Genomic DNA, 25,097 nt, shown 5'->3' with positions numbered 1-25,097 from the left:
TGCATTTTCCACAGGATAAATTCATGGGGCTATAGCCAGTTTCAAGCAATGCGGCTGGCAGTGGAGGAAATCAACAATGTCTCCAACATACTCCCCAACATCACCTTGGGGTACCATGTGTGGGACACCTGCCACGACAGTATTTATCTGCAAGCAGCTCTGCAGTTGGCACCAGGTCGACTGCACAGCTTGCAAAGAGGATCTTCTAACAAAGTGATCGCCATCGTGGGACCTGATCAGGCCGATATGACAGTTCTGATCTCCCGAGTCCTCACTTTTTACCGTCTTCCGCAGGTGAGCTGCCAAACCGATTGCATGCTTCTGTTTTGCTTTGTGTTGCTTTCTAGAAAACATGCTTGAGCTTCCAAGTTTTATAAGACAATCACTGAGTGAGCATAGAGTGACTCGTCTAACGGTGTTGTTCGATATCTAACTAACCAAAGTAGTTGCCTCATTCTGGATATGCTGTTGGGATAATTCAGATCCAGTTACACTTTAAATACCAACATTTCCAGGGTATGAGCTTTTGAGAGTCAAAGCTTCCTTTTTGTCATACCCTGGAAATCTAGTTGGTCTTTAAAATGCTGCAGGACCCAAATATTGCTCTTCTATTACAGACCAACACAGCTACCTACCTGTTGGGATAATGTAATGGATATATAACCTTCCCTGCCAGTGGGTGGTGCTGTTGTACATCTGAGTGTTTAGGTTGGTTTTATACTGGTTCTAGTGGTTTTATCTGTGCTCTGTCTGAAGGAGTTGACACTTTAACTGTTCTGTCTTAAGATCTGTGCTGGAGACTGTGGACAACTGGAATTTTTTTTAAATTAAAGTTGGTTCGTTAAACAAGTGTGTTACATTAAACCAAGCATGAAATAGTGTAGTATCGCCGCAGCTCATCAGAAGCTAAGCAGGATGGGAGGACCACCAAGGAAGACTCTGCAGAGGAAGGCAACGGTGAACCCCCCTGCTTCCCACTTGCCTTGAAAGCCTCTTGCTGGGGGTTGCCATAAGTCAGTTGTGACTTGACAGCATATACACCCAGATACAATAAACCTAAAGAAGATCTAAATAGTCAGCATCACAACTAGTGTCTTAGGATAATTAAAATGGGAAACAAACCAAGACTGTTATATACATAATGTTCTTGGTTCTTGTTTCAGGCTAGCATTTAGATGTGTGTGTTTGGTTCAGCAGAAACACATCCTACAGATCTCCTTAGGAATGAACTTTTTCACTTCTCCTTCCAAGGGAGGTAACTATCTACCCCCCCCCCCAACCATGGACTGAGGACCTTGTGGCTCAAATTTGAACCGTTTTGAAAATCTGACTCTTATTGCATACCTCAGCAGCGAACACTGCCTGTCGTTTCCAGCAATAGAGTCTATGACCAGCAATGGATGCCACGGTGTCATTTTAAAGGCATGTGATGCTATGCCATTGATCAAAGAGCGTAACTTACAGAAAGCTGCCCAGGGAACTTGGAATTTGGGGCTCAGTTTTCTGAGTCTAGGTCTAGGTAGACATGAAGTTGCCTTTTACTGAGCCAGACCAGGGCTCATTTCGAGGGGGAATGCGCAGGAACGCAGTTTCGGCAGTTCCCCAAAGAGGTCACGTCAGGTGGCCCCGCCCACTTGACTCTCGGCCATTTTGGGCCTGTTTCAGCCTGGATTGGGGCCGAAATGGTCCAGATCGGGCCTCTGATGGGTGGTGGATCACTATCCCACTCAGCAGCAGCCCGATCCTGACCATTTTGGGCCCCTCTTTGGCCATTTTCAGCCCCCTTTTGCCATTTTGGGCCCAATTTCAGCCCTGAATGGCCAGGATTGGGTCCAAAACAGCCAGGATAGGTGATGTTAGGGGGTGTGGCATATGCAAATATGTTATGCCAATGACACACTTCCAATGATGGCAAGGGGCGTGACATATGCTAATAAATTGTGCTAATGAGTTCCTCCAGCTCTTTTTCTACGAATTGACCCCTGAGCCAGACTATTGATTTATCAAGGTCAATATTGTCTACTCTGGCCCAAGACTCTCCGGGGTCTTGGGCAGAAGTCTTTTCTCATCATCCTTTTAACTGTTATGTCAGAGCAGTGGTGTTTAGGGCAGCTAGAAGGACTGCAATGCCCCTGTCAAACTAGCTGTTCGGTGACATCATAGTTCAATGACAGTGGCATCAAGAGGTGGGGCACAGGTGTTCACTATGCAAAGTGGTCCTCTGAAATGGCCTGTCAGGATGGTGTAGCAGACACCTTCACTGGCTACATTAAGGCAGGCATGCAAAGCAGTTCTATTTCAGAGGGCATTTGGTGACAGGAAACCCATTTTGGCAGATTTGGTTGCATTATTTAAAAAAATCTGTGCATTGCGTTTTGTTTTTGCTTATGGATGTTTTTGTGTTCTCGCAACTTGTTGCTTTGTTAGCTGCCTTGAGTCTAATAGATAGGGTTTGGGTTTTTTGTTTTGTTTTTATAGTCCGCATTTCCCACTGAAACTAAAGGCAGAGATGCCACAGTCAAAGTCCATACAATCAATGCCTGGGGCATTCAATAAACAATACATTCAATGTAAATATTCAATCAATGAAGATGGGAGAATAGGACCATGGAGAGGAAAAGAAGTTAAATGATGCACACAGCCCACTGTCCTGATGGGTCATTAGTTCAATTTTGCAGATTCTTACACAATTGTGTAACTCTATTTTGTGTATACTGCAATCATCCACATAATCTTCCTCCTCCACCCTGCAAGAAGCCCAATAAGAAATGGAATGCGTACTTATGAGATACTTTGGAAACCGCTCTGAGTGGGCATTAAGTTGCCCTGAAGGGCGACATATACATTGAATATTGTTATTGTAATTATTATTGATAATTATTATTGATTTAAAATATCCTACACTAATATGGGGTGGTGGGTGTTCCTCTCCCTTCTGTCCATCCAGATCAGCTACAGTGCCAAAGATGAACAATTTACCGACAAGAACCTTTTCCCTCTACTGTTCCGCATGGTGCCCAACGAGAACCACCAGATCTACGGGATCCTTTCCCTGATACAAGCCTTTGATTGGCGGTGGGTTTCCACTGTGGGCAGTGGCACAAAATCCAGCCAGAAAGCCATGCAGACATTGGCTGCTGAGGCCTCAGCCAGGAACATTTGTATTTCCTACCAGGGAGTAATGATGGCGAACGATGAGATTTTAAAGCTTCAACTCCAGCAGATTGTAAGGAATGTTGTGAAAGCAAAAACCAACATCAGCATCGTTTATGGGGAAGAGGACGTGGTATATAAATTCTTCAAAACAGTCATTGAGCTGAATGTGACTGGCAAAGTCTGGATTGCTCCCGAGACTTGGGTCTTATCCGACTTGGTTGCCTCGATACCAGACATTGGGGCAACCGGCACTGTCCTTGGTCTCACCATCAAGCCTATTAAGTTACCCCAGTTCACACGCTTCGTCGAGAGAACCATACACTGCAGCACGTTGAGTAACAGGAGCTGCCAGTTTTTGCTTGAGGCTGAAAAGCTGGGCGAAACAGAAAGTTGCAGCCAATCAAGCGATGAGCATCACTCACTACCCCAGGAATCTCTAGCTGACATTTTAAAGTCTTCCACTTGGCACTGGTCATTCTATACCTATGCTGCAGTGTATGCTCTAGCACAGGCTCTTCATCTGCGCCTTGAGTGTGATGATATAGAAGCATGTCGAGCAGATGAGGAGTTTGAACCTTGGCAGGTATGTGATGAGATTGCAAAAAAAGGTGAACGCAGTTGGATTCATGCAGCATCGCCAGAATGTAAGTAGAGGGAAGATTTGCAATAGCGCAAGACAGTTGAGCTCTACGGCAGACTTTCCTACTCTGCTCTGCAGCCACATTTTACTACATAAGTACCCTGATCACCCAAAAGTTTTGGGATAAGGGAACAGGAAACTGACCAACATGGAGTAGCGGTTACAGTATAGGCCTAGGATCTGGGAGAGACGTTCACATTTCCCACTTTGCCATGAAGCACTCACAGTGCAATCTTAGCAAAGAGTCCAGTAGCACCTTTAAGACTAACCAACTTTATTGTAGCATAAGCTTTCAAAAGCCACAGCTCTCTTCGTCAGATGCATGGATCTGACGAAGAGAGCAGTGGCTCTCAAAAGCTTATGCTACAATAAAGTTGGTTAGTCTTAAAGGTGCTACTGGATTCTTTCCTATTTTGCTACTGCAGACTAACACAGCTAGCTCCTCTGGATCTAGTGCAATCTTAAGAAAAGTTACTCCAGTCTAAGCCGATTGATTTAATTTAGGATTGCACTGAAAATAGGTTTGATCCAGTTACTCTGTTTTGTCTGCACCTACCTCAAAGGGCTGTTATGAGTATAAAAAAGGCAAGGGATGTAGCTACCCTGGACAGGTTGATAGTAGTTGCATGCTTCTTGTATAGTTAACTAGTATAGATTACTGTGGCTGCTTCTCTTGTGGTTGCACACTTATCTTAGTAACAGTTAATTTTATACAGAAGCCTTCTCGAAAAGTTTTGGTTGAGTGGCTGGATGTGTGTATTTTGAAGAGAAAAAGATGTAACAGAGGAACCAGTGGTTACTTTACAAGGTGTTAGTGAATTTTATCTAATTTTTCATCTGGCAAACAGTCACTATTGCGCTTCTTGCTTTGTGTTGCTTACTGAGACTGAAGGGGGGTGGGGACTTCAAAGACCTAAAGTACAGAAGAAGAAGAAGAGAAAAATGCTATTCTGACCAAAAAGGGAAGGAAAGAAGACATATATTACAACAGTTGACAAGGTTAGACTTGTTTTCATGCTGTATATATGACGACGGTGCTGGACAACTGAATGGGAGGCTGGTTTACTTTCCCCTACTCACTCTCCGCTTTTTCAGCTGAAGCCGTCTTTCACCTTTGAATGCATAGGGCTCTCTTCCAATATCTAAACTGGAAACCTTATATAGTGTTAAAACAAAGCCTGCAACAGCAAGCCGGATGGATTTTGCACACTTCCCTGAACATAACTGATCTCTGCAATGGATCTCTGTTAACACAAGAGCTTGATATATTTTTTTTGAAGTCATGAATAATTGTTAGTTGTATTCAAAAGCATATGATAGTTGGCAGGCAAGTTGGCATTCAAGAGTCCAAAGGCAGTGTTTGGAATCTTTTGCAAATCTGCCTTTTAGCTCTACTGTAAGATTTACCGAGTTGAAGCTTTTGGAAACAAATGGCAAACCCCACCATGCTCATTAGCAAATTTTGGCATGAACAGAGGACTTTTTCTGAGAGCCAAGCTACGTGACGTGACACAGGTTGGACACTTGTCAGTTTACCTCAAGTTTTGATGGGAAATGTAGGCATCCTGGTCTTGCAGCTGTAATGGAGAGCCAAGCTGTAAAACCAGGATGCCTACATTTCCCATCAAAACTTGAGGTAAGCTGACAAGTGTCCAACCTGTGTAAGGCGTCACTTGTAGCTTGGCTTTCAGTGATTAAAAACAATTCTCATGTAACTGACTGTGCTTAGGGGCCCACAATGGAAGAACACTAAGCAACCTGATGAACCCAGGACAAGATGATGACTCTGGTATGGGCATGGATCTAGTGATCTTTATTAGCATGCTAAGCTGTACAATGCAGACGTATTGGCAGCAGCTGTGGAGCACCCAAATGATCAATTGAGCAGAGAATTCCCATCTCAGTCCAGCTATTTTGCAACTTCCCCTCTCCATTCATTACCAGGCAATCAAGACAAAAATTGCCTACACCTATCTCCACAACAACAAAGAATATAGGGACTTTAAAAATGAAAGACAGAGTTTTTGAGGAACTATTAGGTTATGGTAACAAGTCATTATAGTGTTATTTTACCTATAGTGCAATAGCAATTACTAATTTTTTAAAATGCTTTCAAAAAGCCCTCTAGTGGCACAGTTGGCAAAAAATATCAAATGTGAGAGGAAGGAAAATAGTACCAGTGTGGGTGGGACCTTCAGAAACACACACTTACCCATCTAGATAGAATGCTAACATGCTTAAACCACGTTCCTTTAAAAAAAAAAACATAGCAAAGGTGGCTTGGGAAATACCAGAAAAAAAGTAGAGGAAAACCTGGTAAGTGAAAAATTAGAGGATGACATCAGGTGAATGCTAAAAAACAATGCTCTAGTTTGGAAGCCAAGATGGACCAAAAGATCTATGTGGAAACAGCTTGTCTTTTACTTTAAGTTAACCAGAACAACAACTCAGATTCTAAACAACAATTTTTGAAGATAAAGATTTTCAAGTGCGCATGGAACTTCTTTTCATAGTTTCATGTTGTCTCCCCTCCGCCTTTTGTCTATTGTTTTCAGGAGCCAAATTAGATATCCTCTCTCTCTCTTTCTCTTTGCAGCTTTCTGAAATGTTGTACCAGGTGAACTTCCTTTTGCAGAACAACACCATCAAATTCAGCTCCCAACAAGATCTTTTCCTTGGCTATGATGTGCTTACCTGGACTTGGGCAAACGGCAAATTTGATCCAAAAACGATCGGCAACTTTAGCTCTAAAAACTTGAACATAGCTAGCAGTGAAATTAGATGGGCAACGCCAGATGGCCAGGTAAAACCACATGGATGTCTCAGAAACTCCTCAGGCTCAGAGTAGCCCATAAAACAGCTTAAAAATATGGAATCTCTCAGATAGAATCCTGGGTAAAGAGAAATATTTTGGCCTGGCACTTAAAAGTCTAAAGGGGAGGGCATTTCAAAGGTGAGGTGCCACCACTGAAAAAGCCCTGTCTCTGGTCACCTCTGCCTCTCCAACAGGAGCAGGGAGAAAGGGCTTAGGAAGAGAATTTTAACTAGTACTGTCTACTTTCCACTAGCAGTGGTTTGTCAACTTTCTAGGCAGAGTCTATCTTTCCCAGCCCAGTTGCATGTCAGCATTTCAGCTAGGTATACCAAGGATTAAACCCAATACACCCTGCATTCACCCTTGCCCCCTTCACAGTGCTTGTGGCTGGCACCCCCTTCACAGTGCTGGTTGGCTGCCATTTTGTGCCACTCAAGGTCGTTTCCCCTCCCCACAAATGCCTGTGCATGCGTAGACATCTTTTTAAACCAACTTTTGTTATTGCTGTCAATCTAGGGGTTGAGCTAAGTTTGCAGAACCCTAAACTGTAGTTGTAGCCGGTCTTGTTGTGCAGATCTTTCTGAGTCACAATGTGGGGATGGGGGGAGCTCTTTGGTGTATGAAGCTGGTGGTGGAGGAAAGTGCCATCAAGCCAAAGCCCCGTTGGGGCTTTTAAGGCAAAAGACTAACAGAAGTGGTTTGCCATTGCCTGCCTGTGCAACCCTGGTCGTCTTTGGAGATCTTCCATCCAATTACTAACCAAGGCTGACCCTGCTTAACTTCCATGATCTGATGAGATTGGGCTTGCATGGACTTTTTAAAAAATCCTTGGTGTCTATGAGGATATTGTCTAAGGTATCGCCAAAAGATTACCCCCTAGGAAAGGCCACGTGGCTACATTAGCCTTGGATGTGGCATCCACTGTCCAGTTTTTCAGACAAGTTTTCCCTTCTTGTAACTACAGTAGAGTCCATAGCCTTTGAGGAAAACTTCATATAGTCAATGCTGACATTAATGAAAGTTGTGGCTCTCTCTAGTCTGGAGAGGAAGCCAGTAAGCATCTTTGACAAACTGGAGGTTTCCCACCGAAATCTCTGAAGTCACATGATGGAGTTCTAGACATGAGCAAGGAGACTGCAAAGGATCTAACAGTGGGCCATCACTTCATGAGCTCTGTGTAGGGCTGCCCCACTTTTTCTATATGTGGGATAATTTAAGGTGCTTTCCCTTTCTTTAGGTAAGGCTAGGGACCTGGATTGGAAATGCGGTACTTTCCTAAGTCCACGATGGAACTTGCTTCCAAGTAAACACAGAAATTATTAGCTGGAGGGTTGGAAAGCTGTTGGAAATCGACAAGGAGAGGGGAGGAAAAGGGTGGGGGGTTAGAGCAAATTAGATATAGTGGGAATGTATGTATTAAATATGAAATAAAAACTCACCAATAAAAATTCTTTTAAAAAAAAGAAAGAAATTATTAGCTGCAAAGATCCCTTGGTTTATGTTGTGTCTGGGGCACAGTCCTCACATTTGTGGCTAACCAACATATTTCTCTTATTAACCAACACTGCATACTCTCTCGAGTTGTATTTCCCTGGCAAATGTCTCCTCTTCAGGTTCCACAGTCAACTTGCATCACGATGTGCGATGAAGGCCAGATCTGGAGCAAGCAAACTTTGGACGAATGCGCATGTCGCTGCGAGGACTGTCTGGAGGGGACCTATCCAAATCACACAAGTAAGAACAAAGTCCGTACAGCTGAGGTGTCTGAGGTGTTTGCATCTGTCGGGGCTTCACTCAGGAAGGAAAAGGGTATCTCTCATTGTGAACGGAGTGACTTTTGCACTTACAAGAGTCGCTATCTTGTTTTGATGTTGGCATAAAATTCATAGCACCAACACAAATTCATATCCTTAAGATATGATAGGAAAAAGTCTTAAGACACTCTGCCCTGAACTCTGCTGCTTTGTTTCTATGTCTTATTTATTTAGATAATTTTTATGCCTTATTTCCAGGGAACTTGCCTAAGGCAGTTTACAAACCATTGAAGTTGTTAATTAAAACCCAGCATTAAAAGCCCAGCCAGTGTAAAAACTGAAAAGCTTTAAAAAGTTGTCAGACTGAAAGTGCACTGTAATGATGGTATTAAAATTAATTTTAAAAATGGAGGAAAGGGAACGATGGAATTCACTTTGCGTCCCTATTGGGGATAAAGGCGGGGTATAAATGAAGTAAATGAACAAATAATAATAACATTCGATTTATATACCACCCTTCAGGACAACTTAATGCCCACTCACAGTGGTTTACAAAGTATGTTATTATTATCCCCACAACAAACACCCTGTGAGGTGGGTGGGGCTGAGAGAGCTGAAAGAGAGCTGTGACTGCCCCAAGGTCACCCAGCTGGCTTCAAGCGGAGGAGTGGAGAATCAAACCCGGCTCTCCAGATTAGAGTCCTGTGCTCTTAACCACTATACCAAACTGGCTAACAGAGTCACCAACACAGGTACAAGACCCTGCAAGAGACCCAGATGTCCTGTGCTCTTAACCACTACATGAAATTAAAAGCCTGGCTAAACATAAATGCTTTGGCTAAAAGAGAATAGCACAGATGCTGAGAGAGTCGCAAGGGGAAGGGCATTCCATAAGCAAGGTGCCACTACTGAAAAAGTCCTGTCTGTAGTAGTAGTAACAACAAAAACAGTGCACTTATATACATACCACTCTTCTAGACAGATTAGGACCTCATTCAGAGTGGAGAAGAAAGTCTGTGTTATCATTATCTGATGCTGAGTTAATGGCAGTAGTGGGATTTGAACCAGCAGAGTCCTGATTAGAGATGGGCACGATCCGAATTACGATCCAAAAAACCCCACAATAATGGCAATCACACGATCGTGACTCAGCGGATCGTGATCGGCCATGGCCAACTATCCGGCGATTGGGAGGGGGGCTGGATCGGGGCTGGATCGTGCTCAGATCGAGAAGCCAGACGCTCAGGCGCCAGTAATCTATTCCCGGGGCAATGGAGCCAGGGGAATGCCTGAGCTGTGTTTCCCCTCCTTCTGTCGCCCTGGAAACCCGAATGGAAGCCAAGCTTTCCTTGATCAGCAGGGCTTCCTTCCAACCACGGAGCAGCAAAGCAGAGAAGACACCCAGGGGAGGGAGGGGGAAGGGGGTGTTCTGTAGCCATGGGCACTCCAATCACATCCCTGCAAACCCTGATAGGCAGCTCTGACAGCCAAACGCAAACACAGATGCCGCCGGCATCACCCACCATTCTTTTCTCACCAGCACGCTCCCTTTTGGCCTGGCGGGCAGGCACATGGGGGGTGCTGCCGGCGAGCGGCCAGACCACCTGCCCCCTGAGGGGAGGCGGCTCATTGCCGTCTCCCCGTGCCCGGTGGCCACCGCCAACACTCACCTTCCCACATAGCTGGGAATAGCAGCGCGCTCCGCTTTGGCCTCCACGATCCACGGATTGGGAACGGGAGATGATCGGTGTGGATTGTTTAGTCGGGATCGTCACCGGCACCGATCCACGATCAGCTGGATCTGCAATTTTTTTTGGATCGTGCCCATCTCTAGTCCTGATTCACATCCCAGCCACTTAACCACTATGTGACAACAGCCCCCTTGTTGCTACCTGCCTCATCTCTGAAAATGGAAACACCAACACCAGAGTTTGTGAGGCTGATCTTAATTGGCAGGCTGGACAACAGGCGTTCAGATTGTTTGGATTTTGAAAACAGACAGCAGGTGCACCTGAGCCATGGCTGCTGAGGGAGAGGGAATCAACTATAAAACAGCTGGCGAGGACCTGACACAAAATGCTGGGGTGTTCCAACCCAAATATCCTCCTACGATTGAGGCATCTGTTTCCAAACGGATGCTCCTGGGATCACCTGAAGCGCCTCCTGCTCCGGGGAGCTTGAAGGAAAGCCAGGACAGGCTTGTTGCGTTGGAGAAGCAAGCGGGTGCCTGGAACCACATGAGATGCCCCACGGTGCCCCACTGAGGAATCACAGCTCTAAGCTCACTCGCCTTCTCCCTCTTCCTTCCAGATTTGGATGCCTGCATTCCTTGCCCATCGGGCACATGGGCACCAAGGAAAAGCAGCCAGTGCTTTGCCCCCGCCGTTACTTTTCTTGACATGAAGGACACCATCATCTCTGCCTTGGTGATTCTGACCATCGTCGATTTCTTCCTCCTCTGCAGCTGCCTGCTGGTCTTTGCTGGCCACTGGCAAACCCCCGTGGTGAAAGCGGCAGGAGGAAAGCTGGCTTTCGTCATGCTGGGCTCGCTGGTCTCTTGCTGCACCACCACCAGCCTCTTCATTGGGAGGCCCACCTCGTTCACCTGCCTGATCCGGCAGCCCATCTTCGCCATCAGCTTCACCTTGTGCGTGTCCTGCCTCCTGGTCCGCTCCTTTCAGATCATCTTTATCTTCAAAATGGCTTGCAAGTTCCCTATGATCCACAAGTATTGGATCAGGTACAGGGGGACCTACTTCTTTGTCACCCTCAGCAGCGGAGTGCAGGGTTTGCTCTGCTTCCTCTGGCTCTTTTTTTCCCCACCCTCTTTGCATGCAGATGTGATCAACAAGAAGGAAATCTTTCTCCGGTGCTCCGAGGGCCATTTCCTCGGGCTGGGCTTCGTGCTGACCTACATTACACTGCTGTGCGGGGCCTGCTTTGTGTTTGCCTTTTGGGGGCGGAACTTGCCCAAGAACTACAGTGAAGCCCGCCTCCAGACAGTCAGCATGTTGGTGTTTCTCATGGCGTGGGGATCCTTTATGCTCATCTACACCACCACGGAAGGGAAAGGGAAGCAGATCTCCGCTCTGCAGATGTTCACCGTCCAGACCAGCGTCTACGCTGTCTTGTGCACCTTCTTCCTTCCGAAATGCTACGTCATCCTCTTCAAGCCGCAGACTAACACTGTCGCTCACTTCCAGACCTGCATCCAGGCCTATACAACCACCACCCGCCACTCTGCCAAGTAAGCCTGCTTTTGCAAGGGGCCACCACAGCACAGGCCCTGGGGCCAACCTGCCCATAAGCAAACCAATACCAAAAGTACTCCAGGAGGTGCATGTTGGTTCTCTCTCTCACTCTCTCTAGTGACCACCTTGCCAGCAGCCTAAGTAAATCTCCTGCATATTTTTGGCATGGTGTTACTGAGCCATCCACGTACGCCATATTGCTAATATCCAAGGTGATGCAAGATGTAGCAGCAGCAGAAAGTCTAGGAAAGGAAACCACAGGCAACCCCAACCTTTGGAACTCCTTGCTGAGAGAATCCCTGCAAAGCTCTCATTTTATCCCCAGGCCCAGGAAGCTGATTCAAGATCTTATTTGTGTGAGCTTTTGCTATGTGGCACCTCCACTAAAAGTATGGATGATTTTTAAAAAAATACTTTGTGTTGCTGTTTTCTATTGTTTATTTTTAGCTGTACCATGTCACGTTAATCTTATTCGCATTTTCTTACAAATTGGCTGTGGGGCTTGTCAGTGCCGTGGAAGGACAGATCTCAAACTTCTGTAAACATCAATCCCATTTGCACCCATTTCCCTGGCTGACTGGTAAAGTCCATTGAGGGCTGAGCCAGGAAGATGGACTGGACCACTTTGGACAGCACAGGGGTGGATTATTCCCCCCCCCCACAGCTTTTTGTAAATGAATGTGAAACATGTAAAGGGCTAGGTGAGAACCTCTCTCCCTTGAAGTGCTGATTTTTAATATGCAGGAAGTTTGCACATAGGGGAAGTGTTAAAAAACTGGCCTCCCCCTCCATCTGCAGCTAGAAGCAGTACAGCCCCTTATTAGACTTGATTCTACTGTGTGCATACTAAGCCTTATAAAGGAACTCCCAAGGGTGCTCTGGAAGCGAGCCTGGACCTCACTGGAGCCGCAGATCTGACGCCATTCACTGCCACAGAAGCTCTGGCCTCATCTAGAGCACACGATGCATGGAATCCATGCCATCTTTTAATAACAACTGCACTTATATACCGCTCTTCTAGACAGATGAGTGCCTCACCCAGAGTGGTGAACAAGTTAGTGTTATTATCCCTACAATACAGCTGGGGAGCTGGGGCTGAGAGGCTTACCCGAGGCCACCTACTGACCTCACAGCAGTAGAGGGATTTGAATCAGGAGTGCTGATTTGTAGCCAAACCACTTAACCACTGTGCTACAGCAGCTCCTATGAAACAGCACCTATGAAACAGGCCTGAGGATTGCCAGTTCAGTAGGCTGTTGGGTTTTGGGCCCGAGTACCCTATTCAAATCCCAATGGCACCTGATGCAGGGGTGGGGTGTGTGTGTGTGTGTGAATGTAGCACCATCTCTTGAGCATTTCAGGGTTTAATTTATTAAGTAAAAGAGCTTGTAAGAAGCCAGTGAACAATAAACAATGAAACGGCAATCAGAAATCTTTTGCATTTCCAGGCTAACGGCAAGACAAAAGCAGTGATCCGCACCCCCCTTTCCTCTTCCTAGTAAACACCTATAAATAGGAGCTAGGAAAATTAAAATCAGGTATCATTTGTGCCTAATCAGCATGAAAAATGTCTCTGGGCAGTCCCCCCGGCATTGTCCAAAGGCCCTCTTTTCTCTGAAGTTGAGAATAAATTTGCGGATGCAAATGATATTTCTTCGATGATTGCTCACCTTCACATTTATCTCGCATTTGCATGGGTTGAACAGTCAAACCAGTTCATTTGCAAAGCAAACCTGGAGAGTTTTACATGTAGGTCAAAGAGGCCGTTTTGCATCCACAGCTATGACATGAATGTTTGTAAAGGGCAGTTTCTTCGAGTCCCTCCCTGGCCAGTTACTTGTGCCACACTGAAGAGTCATTGTGGTGTGGTGATTATAATATTGGACTAAGACTTGGGAGACCTGGGTTCAAATCCCCACTCTGCTACGGAAGCTTCCTGAGTGGCCTAGGGCCCGTCACACACTCAACCTAACCTACTTCACATGGCTGTAAGAATAAAACGGAGGAAAGGCAACCCACCAATGTAAGGCACTTTGGGTTCCCACTGGGGGGAAAAGCTCAGTATAAATAAAGTTAATAAATATTTGTTGGTAAAGCCTTTAGCTTTAACGGAACTGCCTTTTAAAAATGGAATGAAGTTACTCCTTTTGCTGGTCGCCAAGCTGCACCCTTACATACTTTCTGTGTGGAAACTCCAAAGGAAAAAAGAGAGAGTTCCACCCAAAAAGAACTGGGTAACAAAGAAAAAACTTTCACATACAAGTGCCAAGATTAATACACGCATGCGTGCACAAACGCACGTACCAAAATCTTTAATAAAATTCCAAGAATTAAAACTGTGCAACTAAAATAATATCACTCTGGTTCCATATATGTAAGTATCTTCTCATTTGCGTAGAAAAACTGCACCCATACAATGAGGATGTCATTTACATTTACTGGTATCTTTAAAATGACCATTTAAAATCATCATTACACACAACCAAAGGCATTTCAGCTGTGAGGACTTCCGCGGTGGTTTTTATTTGTTTTATACACACCATATATTATATGTCCAACCAAGCAATAAATAAACAGAAAAAAAGATGTAGAGATGCATGGAGTGAGTAGGTCCCACTTCCCAATTCAAACTAAACAGGACTGCCAAAGACACATTAGTGTAGATTGTCATGAGAATAATGACACACTTTGTAAACTGCTCTGAGTGGGCATTAAGTTGTCCTGAAGGGCGGTATATAAACTGAATGTTGCTGTTGTTATTTTTCATGTTATTCCACATGTCTAAGAATTCTATAAGCCAGGTCAGGATAAATCATATGAAGAATAATGTGTATAGCCACAAGAAATCCAGAAACATGGAACCAGATATTGTTTTAATAATACAGTTTTAATTCCTGGAGTTTTATTAAAGATTTTGGTACTTATTTTTTTTGTTTTGTTTAGCTTGGTCTTGGAATTTGTATGTAACAACTTGTGTGGAAACTCCACCTGAATATTATTTAGCATTACCTCTGTTATTGACCTAAATAAAGATTTCTAGAAGATGAAAAATATCACTCAGCTATCCTTATCTCTATCAGCTTAACGTCCTTTACCTTAGAGGCAGCCTCACAGGAAGGGTTACTGCAGAACAGCTGGGGGGACTGGGACTTAAAGCAACAGTATCCTCCACTGGTCAAGTCCCTGCCCCACCGGAAAAAGTCACTGGACAAATGAAACCAAATGCTTCTTTTATTTATGGTGAATTATGTCAGAAGGACAGACACCACTGGAGAGATGACGAGGCGAGCATGTTTTTATTTTCAACTTCCCCAAACTCTTTTCAAGTGCTCCAACTGCATTTGCTAAGGGACTCTAAGATTACAACTGTGATCTCAAACTGCATTTCAGTTCTGTGGCGTTAACACAAGCGTCAGCTTCACAGCTGCTTGGGGAACCCATTATGCATTCCATTATTGCTCTAACCAAAACACAAAGCATCAAAACATTTCTCTCTAGTCCTTCAGGACAAGAGGAGCCTTCACCTGTGCTGCCACTTCCTTCCCCATTAAGGTTTCCACAATAGCGAGGCCAAACTCGAAGCTGGTGCCGGGCCCCCGACTGGTGAGAATATGTCCATCCTTTTCCACACGGTTCTCGGAATATTTGTAGTGATCTTCAGAAGAAAAAAAAAAGGAGACACAAAAATAGGTTGCAGGGCAGAGACCGGCCAACTCAACACAGGCTCCATAGGAAGAAAACAGCCCCCGCCCTCACCTAGGAAACGCTCTCACGCTCTGACGTCCTCATCGACAGTAAACCACGAGAGCAGCCCGTTTTGGAGGACCACAGAATCTAAAACTGTATTGCACACATCGTTCCAGATAGGTGGATTTGCATGTGGTTTGAGAGAGAGATTTTAATAACCCCAGTTCATAACTTCAAGACACAACACTGGGTTTTGAACCTCTTGGCAGGAAATGAGGGGAAGGGCTGTTGGGTCCAAGGGCCATTGAGAGACTGCACACCCTGTCTCCCAAGTGGCACACTTTCTCAGACCAGCCAGCCAGCCCTAACCCTTGGCAAGTGGACAGAGCTTGATTTCCGCTACCCCTGCCCCAAAGGCCCCTTTTCTCTAACTACCAGCTGCTTGGGGTCTGCAGGAGGAAAGACGTTCTGGATTCTACCACTGGCCGGAGCCAAGGGCTGCTGGGAGGTTGCACTCTCTCCTTCCCAGGACCAAAAACCAGCCAGGGAAATACCACCTTGGCTCCAACTAGACCTAAATGTTCACTTCATTCTGCCAATGTTAGCCTGATGGCCGTCCTCTGTCTTTTTCCTTCTCTCCCCATCTTGTGTGGCTTTTTAAGGTTAGGACAGGGGTCGTGTGAATGGTATCAGACCATAAGGGAGACGACTGCCAGAAAAGCAGGATGCAATTCTCTACATTCAGCCACAGCAGTGGCCCAGTACCTTCTGGCATTCCGGACTGCCTTCCTCCTATTGCGTTGCTACTGAGTAGCACATTGAGCGGAGGGGCCTCCTTCCCTGCTGGCAGCCACAGCAGCAACCTCACAGCCCAAGCTGTGTGAGCTTCTGAGTCTTGCTGACCTACTCAAAACATGGGACACTCGAGCACAGCCCCTTTTTCGCTTTCAGCCTCGAGATGAACTCTAGGCCAGAAGTAGCTGATCGCTGCAAATTCTCCACTAACAGACATTGAAAGTCCCAGGTGAGCGCAACAAAAATACAGGTAATTCTCACCTACTGGTTGAACAACAGGGTTTTGAAGTCCAGAATACAACCTTAATTTGAAAAAATCAAAACCTTTATAGAGGTGGAGAGAAGTTCTTACCAATCCCCAGCGCAGGTTCATAGTACTGTTAGATGGAGAACCATCTCCCTCACTAATAAGTGAATCTGCTTAAATTCAGTGTGTGGGGGGGGGGGGGCGGGGGGGTCCTACCTTAATTTACAGTGAAAGCCTAAGCAGAATTACTCCAGTGAAACAAAGCAAGAGTCCAGTAGTACCTATGAGAGTGAAAAAAACTGTGGTAGGGTATGAGCTTTTGTGAGTCACAGCTCACTTCTTCAGCTACAGCTGTCTCCACAGAATTACTCCAGTCTAAGCTCCCTGATCTCAACAGGCTTAGACTGGAGTAACTCTGCTTCTCCTCTGCTTAGGCTTTCACTGTTGGTCTACCTGCTACTCAAGACTCCAAGTCTTTCACAGACGAGCTTTGGAAACCTCATTTGACCTTCCTGAATGGACACTTACCATTCAGAATACAGAATACAGCCCCCTTCCCCCTGCCCCTTTTTGTGCTTACCCCCATTCATCATTTTCTCTTTGGCCAGAGGATGTGTTGTCACATGGCTTCCAAATCCTATTCCGTGTGCCAGCAGAGCCGTGGGACCTAGGAAGGCACAGGGAGGCATGAAAAATCACTTGGGCCCACTTGGGCGAGCCACCTCACGTAGCCTACATTCTGCAAAGGTTAAGGGGAATGGGGGGACAAACCCTTGAGGACCTGCAGCTAAAATCTTTTATAGTGAAAAAAGAAAAACCAAAACTTAAGTTTGAAGACTTGTTACTCCTTTCAAGCAATGTCTACTCTCCTGAAAGCATGGAACCAAAATCCCTGGCCTTACTAAGCCTGGTGAACATCTCAATTTTTGAGAAAGGATAGCGAGTCCACCACAAAATGGGTACCATATTGGGCGTAGGGGAAATCACCAAAAGGTTATCAACAGGGTGGATGGTGGAGGAGAATGCCCTCAGGTCATATCTGACTTATGGCAACCGCTGGTGGGGTTTTCATGGCAAGAGACTATCAGAGGTGGTTTGCCATTGCTTGCCTCTGCATCCCCAGTCTTCACTGGAGGTCTCCCATCCAATTACTAACCAAGGCTGACCCTGTTTAGCTTCTGAGATCTGACAAGATCAGGCTCACCTGGGCTATCCAGGTCAGGGTCAATGGGGTGAGACTTATCAAAAAGTTGCACCTTCCTAGGATGCAGACCGCTGCTCCCAAATGGGGACCCCCTTCAAATGCAAACTTGATGCTTCCAGGCCCTTCCAAAGCACCTCCTGCTCCAATATGGCAGAAGAACGCAAGGGTCAGCTCTTTGCTGTGCAGAAGAGGTGCTGTTGGGTTTCAGTTTTCAAGCAGAGAAGTATGTTTGGTCCCTGACAGCCACAGAGGGAGCCCGCTAAGCACAGAGATATAAGAAAAGCTCAGGCCAAGCTGAGGCTGCACAGCTGGGATGCGCCTGCCCAGGATGAATTAAGAACTTGGCCAAATAGTTAACTGATAAGGATCGACCCAAAGCTCCGCATTCCATTCAAGACCCTTTGGATTTTATGCTGGAGAAGTTAATGGGCTCCAGGAAACACATCCACCGGAGTGTCATATGGGGGATCACTAGTGCAGAATAACACATTCCTGTTTGGAGCAGTCTAAACCTGTATTGGTGGCTAAAGCATTGATCTGAATGTAGAAGAGATACTCTGAAATAAAGGGGGGAGGGGCTTTAGGCTACACATGCTGCATGCCCTGACCTGGATAGCCCAGGTGAGCCTGATCTCGTCCAATCTCAGAAGCTAAGCAGGGTCGACCTTGGTCAGTAATTGGATGGGAGACCTCCAACGAAGACGGGGGTTGCAGAGGCAGGCAATGGCAAACCACCCCTGGTAGTCTCTTGCCATGAAAATCCCACAAGTCAACTATGTCTTGAGGGCACTCTCCATCACCACCAGACATGGTGCATGATAGGGTCTACTGTGGAAGAACATGGTTTTGCTGGGGATCTGGGTAATTCTTCGTGGCATCAAGCTGTGACTACAAAATACCACCCTGGTGCAGTGAAGCAAACATTTAGCACTCCAGAATACTTGAACCACATGTGGCACTCGACTGATTCAAAAAGTGGAGACCCAAGGACTATGTTGGCTGAGGCCAAGTATCTCGCCACCATATTTTCCTTAAAGAAATAGACTCCTTTTCTGCTGTTTAAGATCATTGGATCAAAGGAGCTTGAAAGAAAAGGGTCAATTCAAAAAATGCTACAAAGCAGGAGATTAATGATGTCCCACCACCCCTGACAAGAACATGGTTTTCATGAAATTAGCATAAATAGATTCATACAACGGCTTAATTTGCGACCTAAATGCAGTTGGACAATGGCGTGAGGACAATGTGAAAGAGGTGGCAGGAGAGATCTTTTGTGCAGGGGCTGGATTGGAAGGACTCTTGTGGATACAAGACCCTCCTCTCCCATCCTTTCTCACAGCAATCAGGACATCTCTAGATCAAGCCCAGCGCACTGGGTGAATCTCATTAAGTATGGCTAGAAAAGATCCAGTTACCAAGTAGGAACTCTCCACTGCCATCCCCTCAGATTGAATCAATCCGAACAGCACCATCATCAAGAAGAGACTTGTAATTCTAGACTTAGAGCATTGAAGGCCAAGGGGCAACTGAAGGTCAAGTCATTAAAAAAAATCAAACTGCATGCACAACAGAGATTCTGACAGACAAAGCAAGAAGTTAAGAGAACTGGAGCCAGTTAGTAGCTGGAAGAGTTTAAAGGAGGGATCTGGAATTCCAGGCTAACAAACAAATACCCACTTCTACCTGGCGCTAAAATAGCTTTTGGGAAGGGAGAGGTATTCTACTATTATGCAATATTTAAAGAGATCCAACATCCCAACAGGTACATGTGAGAAGTAACACAGTGCTCGCACAGAAAACTGACTATCCACATTAGAATTTTAATTGGCATCATGTTTGTATCTTGCCCTTTCTACCCAGGGAGCTGCAATTGGATCCCATAGCAGGCCCTTTCCCTGGAACCAGACCCATCTGGCCTTAGAGGTGCAAAAACATTGGGCAAAAGAAAGTGGTAGGAATCAAGAACTCTTAGGCACTGCAAGGCAAGAAGTATGCAGGGAACCAGTTCTCCTTTTGCTTTTCTGGAGATTTCAAATACAGCTGTCCTTACTTTGAGTTCCACTATGCAGCGGGTAGTAACTTGAGATAGTTTTGCAAATCTCAGCACCCTCTATAAACACATACCCCTCCACACACACCCTTAATACTGGTTTGCTGCAATTGCAGCCAAGGTTAAGACAAAGACCCAAACAAGGTATATCAACCTAGCTCCTCCAGGCAAACATTCAGGAAGGACAGCGGGAGCCAGTACCTGCACAGATAGCTGCAATCAGCCCTTTTCTGGCATCCTGGTCCTTCAAGACATCCTTCACAAGAGGGGACTGCAACAAAAGAAAAGGTGGATTTCGTCAAGGTATACTGACCACAGAAAGGGGGGAGGGACAATCCTGTTTATTACACCTTCTCCCCATTGAAACACTGTCTCTGGGGAGAAGGTTTCAAAGCCCTGAAGTATCCCAATCCAGAGCTCGTGGCACCATAATCCTACTCCTATGCAATGAAAAGGAATGAGAGCTTCTTCTTGTCATGGGTTAGGCAGAGTTTAATTTATTAAAATATTTCTATCCTGCCTTTCTCAAAGATACAAGGGGTTTTGCTTTTATGTGCACCAGAGGTGGCACACACTGGAGTACTTTTGCAACATATAAGCTCCACCAGGGCTTTTTTTCTGGGAAAAGAGGTGGTGGAACTCAGGACTGCACAATGACATCACTGTGGGTCAGCTGGAATAAGGGGGGAGTTTTTTAAAGTTTAAATTGCCCTCTGCAAAAATGGTCACATGGTTGGTGGCCCCGCCCCCCTGATCTCCAGACAGAGGGGAGTTGCCCTCTGCGCCCGCTAAACTCCCCTCTGTCTGGAGATCAGGGGGGCGGGGCCACCGACCATGTGACCATTTCCAAGAGTTGCAGGAACTCCGTTCCACAGAATCCCCTCTGAAAAAAAGCCCTGAGCTCCACATCTGGTGAGAGCCCCTTCGCAGCCGCACTACTAATTCCACAGGGTTATAATGCAAGATCCGATCATCTCGCTCTTGTTCAGAATGTTCTCTTAACAAGGACAGGCATTCCAGTGTTTTCACATTTATTCAGGTTTTTACCTCTGACAGGTTTTGGGCTCCCAAGTTCCCTCCTGGCAAGACCACCACATCGTAAGGTCCCTTAAAAAAAAAAAAAAGAGGAGAAAGTCAACATTCAACGAAACTCTTGAGCCAGAGTGGTAAGAGAAGAACCTGTTTCATTGAACAAAGCTATAAGCAAAGCAAAAAAGTAAAGAATCTTTGCACCAAACCTACCCCATCTGCTACATGTTATTTGCCTTTGGTAATAAGCTGTTTATCTGGAGCACTGCCACTCCACTTTTCTGCTATAAAAAATGGTATATGAAGTGCTTTGAACACTGAGTGTGATACAAACGCCAAGTGGCACTGCCTAAAATGTCCACAAACTCCTCTTCCTTCTCGGTCACTGAAAATGGCAACAGCAGAATGTATCAAGAGGGCCCTCTGGCTCCTCAACCGTAGTGTCTAGCGGTCCACAATTCATAAGCAAGACAGAGTCCAGATAGTTCAGCACAACAAACCTCTTTTTTGGCATCTTCTAAACTCTTATCAGGGCAAATGACGACATCGCGGCTACACTGCACAGGCTCTTTTCCCGCCAGGCCAGCTACCGTCACCATGATCTGGTGAGAAAAGAAACACCATTATGGAAGGTTCTGCTTTGGAGCGGAAGATTGAGATTTGTATGTGGAATTAAGCGGATGGGAGAGGCTCTTCAGGGCAATTCAATGGCCACTGAGCAAGACAGGAAACTGGACTAGATGGACTACTGGTCAAATCCAGAAGGGGTCTTCCTTGAATAGTCCCCAAGTGGCAACCTCCTTTCCAGACCTCCATTTGGGAGCTAACAAGGGCACTTCGGTCACTGCTCACTACAGAACCGTCGATTCTTCAGTTCCATATACTTACACCTGCCCGTCTCAAGACATCCGTGGGGATAACCGTTTCCATCTCCTCTGCTCCTTTGGCGAGAATCACCAGGGCTCTTTTAGAAGCCATTCTGAGAGCGGCGCTTGGGTGCAAAACACTGGCTCACTAGCGCACAAAAGCAAAGAGAAACTATTAAGAAAGTCTCATAAACACTGTTCTAATGGCAAGACCTGGGCTGAGGGAATCCCTCTGGAGTGCAGGCAAGAAAGATTATGCAAGCAACTGATGGTGGGGGGAGAAGCTTTCATGATCTCTGTATCTGAATGCCTTCCATGCAGGCAGCAGATAACAGATGGGGGTACCAGAGACACTCTAAGGAGCTAAGATTGCTACAGAGGAGAGCTGATGCAGTCACACCTAAGTGCCCTGTATAAGGAGGTGTGCTGGTTGGAACCAGCACAGAGTAAGGGCACCCTCAGGGCTAGACTGCAAGTGACAGCAGCAACGTGTCCATCCCATGGCTGCCGATGCCGTTTTGAAAGCAGGTGTAGTTCTTTAAAAATTGCTGTTTAGGCACTGAGAAGGGGGAGGGGGAGGAAGAGCTCCACTGTGCTGTGCGCACGGTTTGGATTGGGGCCCCACAGCAATTTATAAAGAACGACACCTGCTTTTAAAATGGTGTTGGCAGCCATGGGATGGACCCGTGACCGTTGCCACTTGTAGTGTGGCCCTCAGAGAGATTCTCAAGTCCTAGGAAAATCACAGACAAAAATTGCTTTCCTGAAAAACTCCTTATTTTAATACCTTTCCAGGCAGAGAGCCAAAAAACACAAATGGGGTGCAACAGCTATAGTGTCGGACTAGGACTTGGGCAATACAGGTTTAAATCCCTGACTCAGACCACAGCTCAAAGGAGACCCTCGGCCGGATACTTGCTCTTGGCCTAACTCAGGGGCCTCCAACCTTTGCAGACTGCTGAGCTATATAAGCATGTGACATAAGAGACATATGACAAGAAAAGAGCAAGAGCCCAGTAGAACCTATAAGAGTAACAAAATTTGTGGTAGGATATGGGCTTTCATGAGTCACAGCTCACTTCTTCAGAGCTGTGACTCACAAAAGCTCCTATCCTACCACAAATGTTGTGACTCTTATAGCTTCTACTGGGCTCTTGCTCTTTTCTACGGCTACATGGCTACCCGTCCTGATTTTACATGACAAGAATAAAAAGGAGGACTGTAGCTCAGTGGTTAAGAATCTGTTTGGCGAGCAGGTGGTCTCGGATTTATTCCTCAGTCTATCCAATTAAAAGGACCATACAGGAGGTGATGTAAAAGACCTCCGTTTGAGGCCCCAAAATGCTGATACTGGTCAGACAAAGCAATACTAACACACTGGTATTTCAATGGTCTGACTCAGTGTAAGGCCAGAAATGCAAAATTTCCAGAAATGTTGATGCCATGGGAGAAAACTAGGGTTTTCCCCTGCTTAATTACTGAGAGGAGGGAAACCCCAGAAACTTCGAGGAACATTTAAATGTAACCAATAAGTTCCCATCAAATCTAATATAAAATACAATTTGGACAAACTAGAAATCTGAGAGACTGCTAAAAATCTCCTATGTTCAGAAAATATAGGATAAAGCTATTTTTTTATGAAAGCCAACCTACAGCGTTACATAATAATTTCCACGTATAGCAAGAACATATATAACATAGTTCAAGCGTGTATTTATTGTGTAAATGAGACTCATTTTGTCCAAAACGAATATGCTACAAATAATACACAACTGAAAATTTAGTGTTTTCAATGTTATAAAGTTTAACGAAATATTCAAATAGTCTACCAGGCTTCGTCGAAGTGTGCAGCCAAGACAATGTCTGGAGATCAGTTCTGATTCCGGGAGGTGTCCAGCCTCCACCTGGAGATTGGCAACCAAGCAAATTTACATACTGGGGTGAGTGACGCACAGTTTAAAGGAAGGGTTTTCCCCATCGCCCACCGAGGCCAGCCACCCTCCGCTTGCCTTGCAGGCAAGGGGAGGCTACCGCGACCCTTACGGTCCCCCGCAGCCCGTTCACACGCCCCCTGGGCGCACGCACGGGTTGCAATACAACCCCCACAAAAAAAGCGCAGTCCAAACCTCAACAGCGCAGCTCTCCAAGCCGGGCCGCCCTCCAAGCCACCCACCTGCCTCCTGCCCCTCTTCGCCCCCAGACTGTTCTCACGCGAGCCAAGCCGAGAACGTCGAGCCCACGTTGCTGCGGCTGCGCGGCCAGGGTGCCCTTTACAGTCAGCGCGTTCTCCTCCCCCCCACCCCCGCTTGGAGGGAACAGGTCCCGCCCCTCTTAACCCCTTCCTTGCCCTTCGCAGAGCTCGCTCGAACAAGCTTTTGATAGCCCCGTCCGTCCAAGCCGGGCTGCGCGCGGCGCAATGCGCGAGACGTCTGTGCAAGAGGCGGTGCGTTCGCGTGGAGGCCCGCCTGCCGCTTCATGCTTTGCCCACCCCCTTTCTTTTGTTGGAACGAGGTCGGTCTTTCCCGCCATGCCCGCTGGGACTCCCCCTGCCCCATGCATAGGAAGAGGCCCCTGATGCGAATGGTAACACCCTGTAAACCGCTCTGAGTGTGGTATTACGTTATCCTCAAGGGCGGTACATAAATCGAAGGTTTGTCATCATCAGCCTTTGCTCATGTGAACTGTGGCACAGTAGTCCACTTCAGGCGGTGACTGGAGATCTCCTGCAATTGCAACTGATCTCCAGGCCGCAGCGGGTGCTTTGGAGGGGGGTGTCTCTTGGGCATTGTGTCCTGCTGAGGTCGCTTCCCCTTCCCAGGCTGCAACCCCCTCAAAATCTCCACAGAAGTCTTATGGAGGAGCCTCTGCCAATTCTGCAAAGCAGGAGCAAAGGAAACCGGCGCCGAAGAGGTGTGGTGACGTCACGCGCACGCTCCTCTTCGCCCCGCCCACTTCTCTCGGCAGTCGGGCCTCGTCGACGAAAGCGCTCTGAGTGGGCGAGGAAGGGAACGAAGCGCCAGTGAGGCGCGTGCGTTCTTCGCCGCGCGTCATGCGCACGCGCACTCTTCCCCCTTCGTCTTCCCACGGCCCTGGCGGAATGACGGTATGACTGTGGCGTGACGTAAACCCCTTCCCAGGCTTTGTTTCGAAAGTTTCTCAGGCGCTCCTGTGAGAAGGCAAAGAAGTTTCCCTGCAAGGAGAAAGCTAGTCCTTCAGGGAGGACTGGGCTGGAAATCGGGACTTTCCTTTGCTCTGCGAGAAGCTTGATTCCTCCCAAGCCATTTTCACCCCCATCTACACTCAAGCCTCGATCCTGACAATTCTAGGATGGAGTTGCCAGCTCCAGGGTGTGAAATTCCTGGAGATTTGGGGAGGTGGAGCCTGGAGAGGGAGCGGTTTGGGAAGGGGTGTCAGTGGAGAGTCCACCCTCTAAAGCAGCCGTTGTCTCCAGCCAGGGAAACTGAGCTCTATGGCCTGGAGATCAGTTGTAATTCTGGGATATCTTCAGCCACTACCACCTGGTGGTTGGCAAATCCACAAGGAAGAAGGATGGAACAACAGGATTTGAGTCCAATTAGACTAACAAGATTTTAGTGTATAAGC

General features: G+C 46.5%; 2 protein-coding genes across 5 annotated transcripts; one reads left to right on the top strand and one right to left on the bottom strand.

The window, feature by feature from the left end:
- Positions 1-215: 215 nt before the first annotated feature.
- LOC129344756 (taste receptor type 1 member 1-like) lies at positions 216-12,222 on the top strand. The gene is made up of 5 exons (XM_055001618.1): positions 216-294; positions 2,948-3,739; positions 6,393-6,599; positions 8,225-8,345; positions 10,676-12,222. The coding sequence occupies exons 1-5, from the start codon at positions 247-249 to the stop codon at positions 11,614-11,616; spliced, it is 2,109 nt and encodes a 702-aa protein (XP_054857593.1). The 5' UTR covers positions 216-246; the 3' UTR covers positions 11,617-12,222.
- A 2,607-nt stretch (positions 12,223-14,829) lies between these two features.
- Positions 14,830-23,757, bottom strand: PARK7 (Parkinsonism associated deglycase). Of its 4 annotated transcripts, none has more exons than XM_055002002.1 (8): positions 23,668-23,756; positions 23,324-23,398; positions 21,517-21,642; positions 21,129-21,230; positions 20,647-20,706; positions 19,801-19,870; positions 16,926-17,012; positions 14,830-15,271 (listed from the first exon to the last, which is right to left on the bottom strand). In XM_055002002.1, the coding sequence occupies exons 3-8, from the start codon at positions 21,604-21,606 to the stop codon at positions 15,111-15,113; spliced, it is 570 nt and encodes a 189-aa protein (XP_054857977.1). In that variant the 5' UTR covers positions 21,607-21,642; positions 23,324-23,398; positions 23,668-23,756; the 3' UTR covers positions 14,830-15,110. The 4 variants fall into 4 exon arrangements, with proteins under 4 accessions (XP_054857977.1, XP_054857975.1, XP_054857978.1 ...); XM_055002000.1 differs by having other exon boundaries at positions 23,621-23,723; XM_055002003.1 differs by lacking the exon at positions 23,324-23,398 and having other exon boundaries at positions 23,668-23,757.
- Positions 23,758-25,097: the final 1,340 nt, after the last annotated feature.

This window comes from Eublepharis macularius, chromosome 17 (assembly GCF_028583425.1).
Source record: "Eublepharis macularius isolate TG4126 chromosome 17, MPM_Emac_v1.0, whole genome shotgun sequence".
NCBI lineage: Eukaryota > Metazoa > Chordata > Lepidosauria > Squamata > Eublepharidae > Eublepharis > Eublepharis macularius.
This window is presented reverse-complemented; position numbering and strand designations above follow the sequence as displayed.